The 16,036-nt window shown below is 38.5% G+C and overlaps 1 protein-coding gene across 1 annotated transcript; it reads left to right on the top strand.

Annotated features, from left to right (window-relative positions):
- Positions 1-511: 511 nt before the first annotated feature.
- On the top strand, positions 512-15,397 carry LOC145784212 (uncharacterized). Its single transcript, XM_082595992.1, has 23 exons — positions 512-578; positions 1,149-1,331; positions 1,718-1,880; positions 2,281-2,461; positions 2,913-3,037; positions 3,447-3,627; positions 4,065-4,277; positions 4,714-4,846; positions 6,518-6,754; positions 7,477-7,597; positions 7,761-7,947; positions 8,069-8,311; positions 8,702-8,875; positions 9,466-9,589; positions 10,066-10,220; positions 10,602-10,732; positions 11,077-11,235; positions 12,056-12,182; positions 12,633-12,759; positions 13,122-13,335; positions 13,501-13,683; positions 14,514-14,707; positions 15,048-15,397. The coding sequence occupies exons 1-23, from the start codon at positions 512-514 to the stop codon at positions 15,209-15,211; spliced, it is 3,786 nt and encodes a 1,261-aa protein (XP_082452118.1). The 3' UTR covers positions 15,212-15,397.
- Positions 15,398-16,036: the final 639 nt, after the last annotated feature.

Raw genomic sequence — 16,036 nt, forward strand, 5'->3', positions numbered from 1 at the left:
AATTTTTATTTGCAAATTATACCATATCTTCTGCACCTGTCACCTTTTTTTAATGTTTGCTTTGAAATAATTGCATTATATATATTATATGTGTTTGTGTATGTTTTCACTTTGTCACGATTTCGTTTTCTTTAACTTTCATTGCAAGCCAATGTATCTATACTGTCTCACCCTAATCTGCTGTAGATAAATAAGCAAAAACTACAAACCCCTCTTATTTTCAATGCCTTCAAATGTTGTTTTGATTTATCATTTTCAGATATTTACAATCTACATGACTGGCGTATTTTAGCAACTGGATGAATTTATCATTTTGTCATTTTCTACTGTAAAAATATATATTATGTTAGGTTTTTGGCTTTTTGCATAATATAATACTGGCTTTTTGCAATAGTCGTGCATGAAAAACAATGATGTAGTATAAATCATTTTCCAAAAAAATTATGGGAATTTTCACATCATAATGTCTTTCTGCTATTGATTATTACCAATTTCTGTATAAAACATAGCCATGGGCGGAACAAGCAGTAAAGGACAAGAAAAGATGTTATGCATCCAATTGCATAATGCTATTGTCAGTAAGTGTCACTAATTGGGTTATCGCATGCCTTTTAAATGTACTTTACACTTTAGCTCAGTTTCAATAAGAAGTGTTCCATTGTATTAAACAATAAATTTTGTGAAAAATTTCAAATCCCTACTTGTACTAAGCTCACCTTGTTCAGAAGTTACCGTATTCAAATGCCTGATACCAGTACTTTATGTTTTAAGCTGCAACATTTTGTGTTGTTTTCATCAGCAACAAAAGATTTTATTACAATGCACAATACTTTAATCACTGTGGCTATTTTTTTATACAAGTGTTGCAAGATAAGGAATTCTTTCCACTAATTTGAGAAAAGTTTAAAGCCGTTGAAGATAAAAACTTGTTATTTGGAAAATTTTGCAGTCCTGGATAGAGAAAGAGAATAGAGAAAAAAGTAGAGAAAATAACATTTACTCTTACCTCAACCGTAATCCTAACTCTGGCAACACCTGCCACCAAACAATGCTTTTTGATCTCAACTATGGCAACTAGCATGGAAAAATAGTCACTTCATATTTTAATTCCTACCAAAACATAACTTTAAAAAAGTTTTTATTTTCAGATGGCAATGAAAGTGCTGCAAGGGAGCTACTGTTATGTGGAGCAGTCAGTCCTAACAATAAGTTATTCATTCACAGTCGCAAGCTGGTGCTTCCATTATTCACCGCAATAGAAAATAATTGTCTGTCACTGGTTGAAGTTTTGCTTCAGTACGATGCAAGTACTTCAACATTCAATCGGGAAGGTAAGTTAATTATATATATAGAGTAGAATGTTTTTGTTGTATTTAGTCACAGCATACTATTTTTAACTGACATCAACTTGAGCTTGTGAAAGTATGAACCTTTTATAAAGTTTTAATTCAATTTTAATAAGAAGTTAAACAAAGTAAATCTTAGTAGAAAACAAACCAAAGACTTGTACTATGACTTGTATTATAGTGGTAGCGGTAGCCTATAGTATATATTTAAAAACATAGTACATTACATATGACAAATATGTCAATATTTTTTAACAAGGTAGGTATGCATTTTTGATTTAACAAAGTATGTTCATGACCAACCTGATTTATTATTTTACTCAAGACGTAAGGTACACACCACACTATTGTTGTCATTGTTGTTCATTTAGGAGATACACCTTTGCATATGGCAACATCTCAGAATTTAATAGAAGTTGTTGAGACTCTGCTTCGACATCAGGCTGACCCTTGTGCTCTCAATGCACATGGGGAGACAGCACTGCATATTGCTGCCACATATGGATTAGTCAGCATGGCCTCGCTTTTAATCAGGTAGGTATATATATGTTGTAGACAAGTAGCCTACTGTATTTTCGATTTTTAGAAGGTTTATGGTGTTTTTGTTGATGTTTAACTCATTTAGAAAATTGTAGCCATGATTTTGCTGCATGAAATGTCACTAAACGAAAATTTTTAATAATGGTTAATGTTTATGCAATACTGTACATCTATCGTTTTATTTGCTCTTTCGTCCTTCATAATTGTTTGATTTGGAGATGGTAGATGACTCACCACTTGCCACTGAAAATGTACTTTATGTGTCACATAACACTAATGCATATTTGCAATTGATGTATTGTACAATATAAAAACTCACATTACATTATTGCTGTGTTCGATGTTGCAGCAAGGCTCAATGCATTTTTCCCTGAATGTGTGCATAAAATTTCAGGTCTGGTGCATCAACCAACTTACCTGGCAAGCATCTACGAACTCCTCTTCATTCTGCATGCGCGATTCCAGGAAACACAAACATGATCATGGCTTTGCTGGATAATGGAGTTGATCCAGATGCTCTGGATGAAGATGGAAGAGCCCCACTACATTACCTTGCACAGCTTGGAAACACTGGAGTATGTGAAAAATTTTAATTTCTTGTTCGATTTTTTTTTGCTAGTCATTTTGTCATAATGTCTCAAACATCTTTTCAGTTTGAAGTAATTTCAAAATCGAATAAATGATGTTTGTGAAACAATATCACATTGAATTTTACCACTACAATGTAAATACAGCCATTTCATCACTACATAATTACGCAAACATCGCACAGACATACTAGACCATAGAACCATTTTTAGTACTTAATATGACTAATGTAGCCCCCACAAGCCTTGTTAAACTTCATGTATGTACGTGAATAAAAAATTATAGAAAGCTCTTACCACAAGGTCATAAATTTTATGTGATGAACTATCTGCTTGTTAAATAGCACGCTATTACCTGGTACCACGTCTAATCTTGAGTATATGAACTTTGTGGGTTTTTTTTCCTTAGATGTATGACATCTTTGCTATTTTTTTCAAGGGCATCGATATATTGGTGCAAGCTGGTGCTAACAAGAATACTGCAGATACGACTGGGAAAACAGCTCTTCACATCACTGTAGAAAATCAGGAGGTTCAAGCAACAATGGCGTTAATCCGACATCAGTATGTGCAGAACGTAATAACAGTCCTATTCTGTATAATAAAAATGTAAAGAGGTTGTGTAATGTGTAAAGTATGCATGCTTCCTACTGTGCAGTAATGTTCATAAAGTATTCAGCAATTTTTAAAAATAGATTTTTTATAGAAGCTTGTGCACTTTTGAGTGGTTTAAGTAAAATAAATTTGGCTTTACAAGCAAACAAGTTAAAATGCCTGGTCAATCTAATCAAAAATTAAATAGCCCAAAATGTAGCTACTATACTAATATTGAGCAAACGTTTCGAAATCTGCAGAGTTTTCATCTTCAGTACGATTAAAAATGACTTTCTAGTAGCACTAAAGGAGAAAACAGTACCAAAAATTTTTTTGAGCTCTTTATTTTTTGATTAGATTCAAATTGGATTTGTTGTAGGTGTGATATTAACTGGCAAGACACCAACGGCCTGACTCCTCTCCACAAAGCCGTCAAAAAGGAGTACACCGAATTGGTTTCATTACTTCTGCAACATGGTGCTGATACAAACCTTTCCTCCACCAAAGCTATCTGTCCTCTCCGCAGTGCGGTTTTACAAAAGAACTTTGACATAGCCCAGGTGTGAAAACTCAGAATACAAGTTTTATTGTTGCTGTGATGTATACCTCGGTGAAATTCAACTGTAATCATCAGAACAATTATATGCGTTTAGTAGCTTTATTTCATGCTTTATCCACTGACAGTTCTTTTTACTGGCGGTACTTTCAAATCCATATTGTGATCTAAATGCACTGTAACCTATGTCAGCTGTTTTATGAAAGAGAAAACACAATCGGGGCATTTTTGTGGTGTGTGTTTGTCACCCCACTTAAAATCAAATCCATAGTAACAAGATCAGCAAATCCTCAACAACTGCTCAGACAGAAAATCAGTTGTTTTTTACAGTTATTCAACGGCTGCAAACGTTGAATCAATGTAAAAAACGAACTGATTTACTGTCTAGGATGGTCTCATACAGTCAAACAGTTTCTTTATGACTCTATTTTTGTCGCACAGAAACTTCTGCTTTGTGAATCTACAAGAGTGAATGCTTGCGGAATAGATGGTATCACCCCGTTGCATGTAGCTTGCCTGTATGGGTTTCAAGAAATCGATGATGACAAAGAAATGGTAGAGCTGCTGCTCAACAAAGGAGCAAACGTAAACGCTCAATGCGTCAAGAAAGGACGAACACCGTTACATAATGCCGTCGAGGCCAAAATGGACGAGGTAATGGTCGGAAACTTTGAAGCAATCCAAGAGAATTTTCTACTTTCATTTCTCTGCAGTGAGGAGATTCTTAAGATTGATACACTGGCCATTGTCTACAGTTAACAATGTTTTTTTTTTAGATTTTAGGAATTTTCTTTGAAGAAACAAAAAAGAATTAAAAGTCATGTAATTTTCACTTCGTGTGGAGCTACATGTACTTAAAAGGCCACTGATATTTTTTTATTCATTTAATGCTCCATGCTTGTGATTTTTCCATAAACAAGTAAATCTCAGTTTTTGTGGACAAAGTATAACCGTTGTGATAGGATTCGAATTTTGTGTGCTCATTTACCAAGCACCCAGACGCAAGCGCATCTGAAGGCGAGCAGGTTTTCGCGCCATTTTCATATTTTATTATTTACCACTTGACTTTGATATTCGCTTGTCTTCTCAGTTTGTACGATTATTACTCTGCCATGGTGCCGACGCAGCCATCTGCGACAGCAAAGGAAGAACAGCCGCATCGACATCCACTGTGGAAGCGATAACAGCTTTGCTGGAAAGTGCAACGCCTCACTCACCTCACAGTAAGCGTATATGTAATATGCAGGTCACTGCAGCAAATGAGGTCTATTAGCCACTCAGAAGGCAAGATTGAAATCAGCTGATTGCAGTCATGTGACCCATGCACGTGATATCGTGAGTGTTCTTCTCGAAACATTTCTGATAAAAAGTTAATTAAGTGAACGTTTCGCCGTCATCAGCATGGGCTAAAGGTGCGTCTACACGAGAAAGTGTTCTTGCTTAGAAATTCTTGCTTAAGCTAGTGATTAAGCTCGTTTCGTCTACACTGGCAACCTCGACGAAGATTTTGCTCGCTTGAATTGCGGTCACGTGAGTATCTAATCCCCAATGACGTCACGTTTTAAAAAGTTCGCGCCAAAGCATAGCAGTTCGCGCTAAAGTACAGCAGAGTAGACCAAGCAACTGACTGTTCTTTAACCATTTGAAGTTGTTGCAGTCTTTCAGTCATGGCTTCCCAGAAGTTGTGTAAAAAATGCTGCAAAAAGCGTAGGATGCAAACCCGCAATTTACTGCTTATTGAAGCATTCAGACACCTCAGTGAGGTTGAAATGTTGGAAACAGAATTTCGTGTCAGCGTGGGTGACTGGTAACAACCAGCAAGATCATTCCTCCGCTATTTTTATTACCCAGTGTACAATGGCAATGGTTTTCTGCTGAGATCCTGGTTTGGATTTGAAAGTGGAAAATATTGTGCTTTCTATGGGCTATTTCGAGTACGGTCACCGCCAGTTCAGCCCGCAACATTAATAAGGACGGGTTGGGATCAAAACTTAACGAAATCATTTAACGATACCGCCCTGCCCTGTCTGGATACTGAGCTGAGAGGAGACCTGAGAGTTTGGCGGGAAAAACATTTCTAAGCAAGAGAACTCACTTAAGCGCCCAGTTTTTCGCTCTGGAGCGTATTTTTTCTCGACGGCTCGCTTACTCGCCCATTTTCTTAAAAGTAAGCGGCACAAACTGCGATTAACTTAAAGAAACAAGAAGTTTGGCTAGCTTAAGCAAGAAAACAGTCGTCGTGTAGACGCACCTTAAGGGTTTGAGGTTTCGGGAAGTAGTCATTTCAATGGCGTGGGTTCGATTCCATTCCTTCCATTACTCTTTTTTCTTCTGTAATTCCCGAACAAAGTTTAACGCAAGAATCAACTCTGGCTGAGTGCTAGAAGAGCCACAATAACTGCAGTCAGCTGATTCATAAGGAAAATTGTCGTATGTTAAAGTGTCTACCGGTCAAAACACCCCATCTGCTGCAGCGACCTACACTCCTACAGCATACAAATGCGCTCACGGTAACAATAGCTTTACCTCGGCTTTAATTGCTTTTTCGAAGCTACTTTCTTACTGCTTGGCTGGAAAGTGAAGTTTATCGACATGCTGAGTTTTGTAGAGAATAAGGAAACTTGAGAGCACACATCATATTCATGCACGTTTTATGACATATGTTTGCTATCCGTTCGTACAACGCTAGTAAAAGCAAATTTACTGTGATAATTGGATATGATGCCACAGTGTTCTTGTATAAATACCAGATCAATTATACGTATGCTTTTGCATCCATCACTTTGCTTCTACGTTTATGCATTCACAGAATGTTCAACTTAGTGAGAGTCGGTTTCACTGCGCAATAGACAACCAACATATTCACCTTATTCAAATAGAATCCATTACTTTAGGTTCAAGTGGCGAGCGAACACCGGTTCTCAATCGCCGGATCGATGTTTCGGCCAATCGTGCGAACGGAACCACACGGAGGGCCAACCTTTACACTCCTCCGACCACCCGGTCTAACCGGGTAAACCAATCCAACCCCTTACTCGAGAATGGCGTCGATACCCCCGCTGGGCCCCCACCGCTTCCACCCCGCGATTCGATGAATCCAGTTGGCCAGCAGCCGAATCTAAATCTTTTTGGTAAGTTTTTTGTTGCCCTTTGTTTAAGTTTATACCGAAAAATGTTGCAACCTGATTTCAAGCGTGAAATCACGACGGCACATAAATTTTTGCAACGACACGTTATCAAATTTATGACAGTCGTTTTACGTAAAGTTGCACTGTTCATTGTCACGTTATGCTTTCAACAGCGTTTTGTCTGAAGCTGTATTGATGTATAACAAGTCTATGATACAAGCTTAGTTATTGCATATATGAGGTTAAATCAGGGTTATGCAGTCGGAATCTTTAAAAAAAAACTTGATACAAAACGGTGAATAAAAAAACCCAACTTGATACAAAACGATAAATAAAACATTTGTTTGCAATCTTTTTTCAAAGTATTGTTTCTTGTTTTCTGTATTGCGCTTTAAAACTTCACTAGAAAATAGAAGTGTTTGTTCTTGTCAGTTTTTGTGAAAGTCGCCGTTTCATTATCGATTGCTACCGAAGTGAAGTTAAATTTAAAAAAAATTAAAGGGACTAAAATTTAAAAAATGTGGTAAACCTCAAAAATCTGGCAACACGGAAGCCTGAGTCGGCCAGTTAGATATCGAAAAGTCGGAATGGTGCAGCCCTGGTTTAAATTTATCATAGATCAAAAAACTATATTCCTAACCATCGCATCACACAGACAATTTCTTGTATTTATTCACGTTCTCATTTTTAACCAATTATTAAAACTTTTGCTTTCTTTTGTTAAGGAACAACGCCCCACCCATTTCCTACTACGAATATCATACGTCACGAGTTTGTGTGGTCATCATTAGATAACAGTATGCAAAGCAATTCCTCTGACACTCCAGATGCAGCCTCTAAGCAAGTGTAAGTACTTCACAGTAGCTTCACACGAAAAACAACCTTTTCTTTCCAAAAGCTTCCTTTTTGCACCACACTGCAATAAAAATGTTAAAACTTTGGCATGTTTTAAATTTCTAAACATTTTTGTTGTTTTTCTGTTGATTGATGTGTTTTTTACGTTGTTCAGAAAAGTGGACGGTACTTCCTCATCGAAACTGCTCGATTTTCCGACCACGTTCGGCGAGGACAAGTTGGATCCTCAGACAATGTGCTACAGCGTGCTGCGGAGTGGTCAGCTGATCAACACGAAACTGGGATGTTTGCTTAACGTTGAACCTGGATCGGTGAAGACGAACCTTCTGCTTTACGTTGATGTACGGTGATTAGGTTGCGATTTTTCGACGTAAAGTAGCAATTTCACCACGGAGGATTTAAATTGTATGAACTGATGACAAGTTTCAAAAATGTCATTTTTCTTTCTTTTTTGTTCTCCAGGCGATGGGTTATTCCCCTGACGTGTTAGAGTTACCGACATCCTATCGGCTCTGCAGCAACATCATCCATTTTTACACCCACTGTCTTGCCGACGGAGTATCCTTACAATGTGGCAGCACTCCAGATAGGGAAGCCCCCCACTTTTTGAAACCTATCTTGGTCGAGTTTCCTCTTCGAAAATCCGCCGTTAATCTTTACGATGAACGAGAGAACGAGATCAAGGTCTTAGTCAGTTATGACGAGGTATGGCTTCAGACATTTTTCTTCGTATACCTGATAATCTAAATATCCTGAATATCTTAATCACTGCATATTGCATAATGTTCGTTTTCTTCATAACAAAATTGCTTTCTTGTGTTAAAGTATCTGCAGATTTGTTGCTCAAGATGTTTAATTGACCCCTTCCATGCACCACCATGGGGTTATTGGAAAGTGCTACTTTCTACTGCTAGAAGTTTAACGGGCCAGTAGGTTGCTCTGTCGTTTTAAAAATCGTTCGAAAGAAATAGATTTTCTTGCCACAAAGTTCGTTCAATTTAAATAAGCTGATGAAATTTACTCAGTGAAGTGGCAGTTTTTCGCAGAGTAGAAGTTTTTCTTGTTTGAACGTAGAACATTGTATGTATATGTCAGGGTTCCAGCTGGGAAGAGACTTCAAGTAGAATTGAAAAGGTTTACATGGAAAATAATTCGATTGACCGTGACTCGGTTCATTTTGCTGTTACTGAAACAGATGAACTAGGAATGTATGCTGTCGTCTTGTGCCCGAAAGAGGATGTAAAAAAGATCACTGTTTCTGGTGAAAAAGTAAGGCGTTTAAATCTTCACTTTGCATATCTCTAGACAACTTTAGGAAGTTTTGTTTCTTGTTCTGATTAGAGATATCTTATGAGAAGAAATACGATTAAGACGCTATTCTTGAAGCGACTTTTTATCGCCAAGAAATAAAATGCCACAAATTTGATTATTCTTTTGGTATTTTGATTTTTAAATAATTGTAAACTTGCAGAAATTCTGGTAACTTTAAAAATTAAATTTAATGACCTTCTATTAGCAGCTCATATAACAGCTGAATTGGTATTAATTATCTCCTTGGCGCGGGGTTTGCTCTCAGCTCGTGAAAAGCATTAAGCTTGTCGGCTAGTCCTCGCAAATACAAGATGTAGGCGATTGCAAATTGTGGTCGGCGTGTGAAGTTAGTTCAGTTCAGTTTGTTTTTATATCTGACCACAACAAAAAAGTTAATATGCCAAACATAGGTAAGATCTAGTAAAAGGTAGAAGCGACAAAACGCGAACGTAATCACGTGCTTGAGACCGAAACCGGATAATAAGTTTAAGTACCTTAACGATGATTGGAAATCTGTTTGATTGTCTGTTATGTTCTTTGCTTTGTAGATAATTTCTTCAGTGGATCAAAGTGTAAGTGTGTCCGTTGATACTGCACACACGGAAAACTGCACCGTGGAAATTGTTGCTGAGAATGTTAAGTCTTCTACAATCGAGACGTTGCAAACTGAAGGTTGGTTTATTTCCAATCTAACATGTTAAAACTCCAGTGGACAAAGTCTGTGTTTTTTGTAGTGTGGGCTTAGAATAACGACAATATTAATTTCATTTGAGAAAGTTTGGTATGAACTGAGTAAGATTCAAACACGACTTTTTTGTCGTCCGCGTGGTGGCACTGTCTGAAGCACGTCAGTTCTGCACCTATTTTAAGCAGGCGACAGTGTTTTCACAATCCGAGACATTTAGTTCAACGTCTGCAGACGTTGAAGGAATGTAAAAATAACGGATTTTGCTGTCTGGGAGGACAACGGCATACTTAAAGATGGACAAGAAGATTTTTTTGTCTTGCATTCCACTTCTCCAAAACTTCAACCACTGGACGTAAGCATCGTTGTAACTGCAGTAACAACATGGCTGATACTTTTTGCATGATTTATGTCATATTTTGCACACCACACTCATTCGATGTTTGTGTTTCAAACTGTGCAGATTTCCCTTATGTTGTTGGATGCAGCCGACAGCTGTCTTTGCGTTTTACGAGCGGAATTGCAACGTCAAACACCAGTTATTCAGCGTCGATACATCTACCATGCTGCATGTACAACCCCAGCCACGGCGGAGATATTTCTTACAGAGTATTGAAGGTGAGGTTAACCTTCATGCTTGTACTAAACTTGTACTTCTGCAGACGTTGAATCAATGTAAAAAAGACAGATTTCCCGGAGGAGAACCGATGCAAATACAACGATATTAAAGGTTAACACTATCATTCCAAAATATTTCCTATCGTCTACGGACGTTGAATCAATGTACAAAGTGACTGATTACCTCACTGAGTTGTTAATACGCGCTTTTACTGTTGATGACAAGAAAACATCATGAAATGTTCTCAGCGATCAGATTCCTTTTCATTTGCCACTTATTTGTACATTTAACAACATTAAAACAACGCAAAGAGAGCGACTTATAGCCTTTTACGACTATCTGAGTAATCCAAATACAGCCACTACCTATGATTGTTGCAGAAACAAGACGAGCCATTGAATCGAGGTTGGTGCTCAGTTGTGGAAGGGAAGTGGGATGACGTCACACAAAAGACATGCAAGCAGCTACAAGTGTCCGGGAAAGCGAAACGGTTGCTTAGCTCAGCAGCCAGGTAAAAAGTCCTGTCCCAGACAGCAAAATCCATCCTTTTTATATTAATTCAACGTCTGCAGACGTTGAATCGATGTAAAAATGACGGATTTTGTTATCTGGGGTCGTTGCTTCATGCAAGCGATTTTAATTCTGTAAATAAAGTTGTAAACTCGGAATGAAAAAGGTTGTTTTGTTGTTGAAAGTTAAAAACAGTTTTTTGTCAACTTTTTTGGTAGTTTATTTTGGAAAGTCATATGTCGTACCTGTATATTTGGGTGATATCCTCTCTATCATGAGCTCTGTTTTCTGTCATATAACACAAATTGTGAACAACTAAACAAGTTATTCATTTCTTATCTCCAGTCATTCTCCGCACCACGTGTCTTTCACGGCCACGGTGAACAGCAGCATGCGAAGTTCCTTCCTCGTGGTGGCGGTGAGATCATTCTCGCACAGTTTGACGAACCACTTGACTCAGTTCCCGTATCGAATTGAAAGGCTCCAATCCGCCACCAGTTTAAGGTTAAAACAATTCATGGTTTTTCTCGTAACTTTGATTACGTTTTTTTCGTATCTCTAGGATTTGTTGGTTCGTTTAAAGACAAGCTGTTCATTTTCCGACTTAATTTCCAATTAAACGATTTTTGGTCGAAGTCGAGTTTATGTCAAATTTCATCGCTGTTTTTGCTAGATGATTAAGTTACGTATATTTTACGTAAAACTTCCGTTTTTAAGTGTCAAGTTCATTAAGAGATAACTAACATGATGCGTTCTTCTGCTCCAAACTAAGCTGAACTATCACAAGATGTATAAGCTGAACTATCACAAGATGTATAAGCTGAACTATCACAAGGTGTATAAGCTGATAATCTGCTTTTATTCCGACGTTTCGTCAATCAGACACGACTGACTTCTTCAGGGGGCTAGATCAGGTAGTGGCTACCTGTCTAGCATGGCAAAACACATGACCATGTTGCATTATTGCTGTAAACTAACTAAGCATGCAAAATGAAATTCAACTTCCAAACAAAAATTTTCGTTCGCAGATTTTGAAACTAGAAAAAAGAGTGTAAATGTCATCATTCAACAAGAAACATAAATAACCGCAGAGCGGGAAGAGAGTGAACCTTATGAGTCCTGAAGAATCAAATTGCATACGCGACACCAGTAGAACGCATATCATGTTATCTAACTAAATGCCTGGTGAACAGCCTCATTCATAAAGAAATGTTACGAAAGAATCCCATGCAGCTGTTTCAGTTTTTTAAATCGTTGATGATTCTGTTTCGATAGCTTAACAGTTCGCATTTTCACTTTGCATTTCCCACTGTTTTATTCACAGTTTTCTCGTCCATCAAAAAGCGAGTCGCATGTCTGTGGTGACGTGCAACATCCGCCATTCCAAAAACACCGGAATGAATAGCCATGACAACGATTCCTACATCGGCGCGCCTCCTAGTCCTCCCAAGGTAATAACAGAGAGAATAGACAACTCGATCTAATCATCACTTCCCAGACAGCAAATCAACCGGTTTCTACATTGATTGAACGTCTGCAGACGTTTAATCAATGTAAAAAACGGTTGATTTGCTGTCTGTGTTGCTACATTTGTCAGCGTGAAGCCAGCCAAAGCCTTTATAATTGTCTTTATTTTATACGGAAATTGAAGCTGAAGTTCTTGTATAGTTGTATTGCGCAATGCACAGCAAGTATACGTTGTTTTGTTTAAGTTTAGTATACACCGTAAATTATTCATAGAGATTGCAAGCTGAAGCAGTCATCGTTGGCTCATAGCTGAGAAATTTGCCCGCCTTTCCTAAAACCATGTCAAAAATGCATTTTTTGCTGCCTTGTGCAAGCAAATGAAGAAAACTTTACACAAATGACTTGAAATTCTATCTGACCTGTCTCCACCACAGGTCGTTCATGAACGCGATTGCATCACCATTACAGCGGTTGGCGGGATTAAAACGAGTGGCAATGTTTCAAGGAATGTCATTTTCAACTCAGCCATGTTGCCTTTCTCCGAACAGTTCACCATCAAAGGTAACCTTGTTTGCTTATTTGAAATGCTTTTTATGTCAGGTTTTAGGCCTTTTTATTAGTTTTATTTCGTGAAAATCTGAAATTTTCGTGAAAATCTTCGTTTGAATTTACCAATGATCCAAAAGGGTGCGTAGTGCGATAAAAAGCATAGATTATCGCACTAAATTGACGAAAATAAGTTTATTGCAGAGCTTTCGCCACACAAGTGTGGCTTCGTCAGTGTGCCCAAAGCTTTATAATAAATCGAAGCCACACTTGTGTGACGAAACCTCTAGTCTTTTTATGTGTTCGATCAAAATGTTTCCGGTTGCTGCCTGGAAGCCCCAGTGCGCTGTTACATAACATATTTCAATTTCAACCAGGTACGTCATGCGCCGCCAACACCAGCGAGCATTTTGTTGGTTCATTTGAGTTTTCTTTGAGACACGAATCGAGCGAAAACGAAGCAACTTCGTCCGCTGCTTCTAACCATCGTCTTCCGTTGTCCAGCGAGAGCAGTGTGCTGGTGATGGAGAACCGCGCCTTCAGCGACCAACTTCCGAGTCAAAGCGAATCTTTACAGGAACTAGAAAAGAAGTAAGTGGTTAGCTCAACTGTTAAACTCATCTTTGGCGAGGTTCTTCATTTCACATGCTTTATGGTTATTACCCAGCGAGCAAATGTGTTCTTGTTACGTTGATCCAACGTCGGTAGGCGTTGAATCAATGTAACAAGCATGTCAACATAATGTTTTTATTACAGTCTTCTTGCCTCTTTGCCCTTGAAGCTAAGAAAGCGCCATTCGAAGACTCCCAAGGCGGCCTCCAACGACGTGGTCCTGGACAAGTCGCAGATCAACAACGAAATCTTGCACTTGATCTGTCGCGATCTGGACTTGGCAGAACTAAAGGAACTTGCATTTCAGCTTGACATATCCAAGCCTAAGTGAGTACATGCCGTCTATCCTTGTTCAAACTTGAACCAAAGCGTACTGTCACTTTGAAGTTTATGAATTTGTTTAAATTTATAGGCAAGCTTTGTATCTTTTCGTCTTTCGTACAAGACAGATTTCTGAAACAATTTGAGTAGAGATGTGACTTTTTTAACCATAAACACTAAACAGACGTGCTTGAGCAACATCACAACATTTAACATTATATAAGCAAAATAGCAAACGTTTTTGGCTGAGCATTTTTTTTTAAAGTTCACGGTTGTGGAAAGCCAGGTCATTGTAGCTAAGCACGGTGATTCTACTGTATATATCTTTATATGTATAGTATCTTTCGGCATATTCAAAGGATGACATGGTCAGCACTTCTTTCAGCCACACCGCATTCGTGTGCTTCTAAGAGAGCCGAAGTAGCTGACATATGTCTTGTGACAATTTTGGTTTCATACATGGAAGACGAAATTTAGTAACTGTCTGTTTCGTCTCTGAGGTGTTGGTCACAATTTGAAAACTTAGTAAGTTTGTGCGTTTTAACAGGTGGTCATTGTTCATCATAATCATAATCCATCGTCGGTTTGTTCCCCACTAGTGGGGGTGGCCGATTGTTTCCGCGCAGCAATTGTTTTAATCCCTTTTCTCCATTTCACCCTGTCCCTTGCATCTTCCTCCTTCAGTCCGACTTTTTTAAATTCATCCTTCACTTGTTGTTTCCACGTTCTTCTTGGACGACCGCGTTTCCTCTTCCCATCCACCTTTAGATCTAGTGCCTTTCTAAGAAAACTTCCTTCCTCCCTCCTTATCAGTGTGTGCGATTTTTATTTACCAGGGTTGAAAGCCTTTTTAAGGATCACAAGGGTCATCCCGAACAGGCTGGAATTGAGATGCTTCGTCAATGGAGTTCAGAAAACCACGCCTTCAACCAGGACGCTATTCCATCTCTGTGCGACGCCTTGCGGTGTGTCGGACGTGAAAGATTGTCGCAGGATGTCGCTCGCAGATGCAACCCGTTTGTCCTTGAAGGTGAGCATCGAAAATGACGTCGTTTGCTTGAAAAACTTACGTTGATATATTTTTGCGATAAAAGACAACTTGTAAGAACTCGTGAAAGTATCACAGCAGCTTACCAAACCTTCCATGGGAAACGGCCTGAAATTGGATGTAGGTCTTCCGCGCGTGTTGCTGCCGTTTTTGATATCGGTGGAATTGTTATATAAGTGAGGCTAGTTATTTGTTAACGAATGAAATTTGATATAGCGCGCACAAATTTTCCTCGTGTTTCAATTAATTTTTTTGCTTAAGCGTCCACTAGTTTTATCCACAACTGTTTTAAATTTAACAATAACACTTTTTTCTATTCCAGAACTGGTCGTATTGGCTCCACTCCCCGAACAAGTTCTTCCTGAAACCGTCCTCCCCGATTTTCCAGACAGTTTTGTGAATGGGCAAAACGCCGGGGATTCCCCTCTTGTTGCCACCACGTCAACAAGAAACCACTTTCTTGAACACCGGTCGAGACCTTTGTAACTCTTTTTCCTAAGAGCTGTTTTCCAGCTAACAAATTCTTTACTTTTCACGTTGATTGAACGTAGGCCGACGTTGAATCAGTTTAAAAACGAAGGATTTTTCTACCTGGTTCGGTTCGGTTTCAAGCAACACATACGTTTATTCTCGAAGCAAAATATTCTGTCGTCGCCGAAGTTGATACATGTACAGTGCTTCCACTTTTACAAAGCTAGATTACCACTTGTATTACCACATTTGTCCTCAGATTACCACATTTTTTACCCGATCTTAACCGTGTTTCGACTTACTTTTACATTAACACTGTGGCTATTTTTACCCACTTGTTGCCATAGTTACTATCAGGTGTTGTCAGAGTTAGGATTAAAGTTAGTAAGAGTTAAGGTAAGACTTAGGAATAAGGTTAGGGTTTTGATCTTTACCCAGAACTAAAATTTTTTCTAAAATGCAAGTTTTTGTTTTCAACAGCTTTAAGCTTTTCTCAAATTACGGCAGAATTCTTTATCCGGCAACGCTATTATTTGGTTATATTTACACTATATAGTGTAAAATAAGGCCTAAAACAACTACTCAGTTTATTAACAGAACGTCCGAAATAAGAAAGCAAAGTACCAGTAGCTTAGCCAGGAATTTTGAAAGAGGGGGTTTTGACGGCCGCCGGGCTTCGCCTGCCGGCCTCTTCTCCAAAGGCGACACCCAGCGGCGGGGGGGTCTGGGGGGCCTCCGCCCTCCCCAGAAAATTTTGAAAAATTACTTTAAATTTGGTGCATTCTGAGAGCATTTTCAAAAAAAATGTGGGTATAAATAGTCCTGTAAAATGGTGCTGTC

This window comes from Aplidium turbinatum, chromosome 15 (genome assembly GCF_918807975.1).
Source record: "Aplidium turbinatum chromosome 15, kaAplTurb1.1, whole genome shotgun sequence".
Classification (NCBI taxonomy): domain Eukaryota; kingdom Metazoa; phylum Chordata; class Ascidiacea; order Aplousobranchia; family Polyclinidae; genus Aplidium; species Aplidium turbinatum.

Bases quoted from the DNA above. Each gene is read 5' to 3' on its own strand.
- LOC145784212 (XM_082595992.1), top strand. From the start codon at position 512: ATGGGCGGAACAAGCAGTAAAGGACAAGAAAAGATGTTATGCATCCAA. The intron at 579-1,148 runs GTAAGTGTCACT...TTTTATTTTCAG, and splicing joins ATTGCATAATGCTATTGTCA to ATGGCAATGAAAGTGCTGCA. The intron at 13,336-13,500 runs GTAAGTGGTTAG...TTTTTATTACAG, and splicing joins TTACAGGAACTAGAAAAGAA to TCTTCTTGCCTCTTTGCCCT.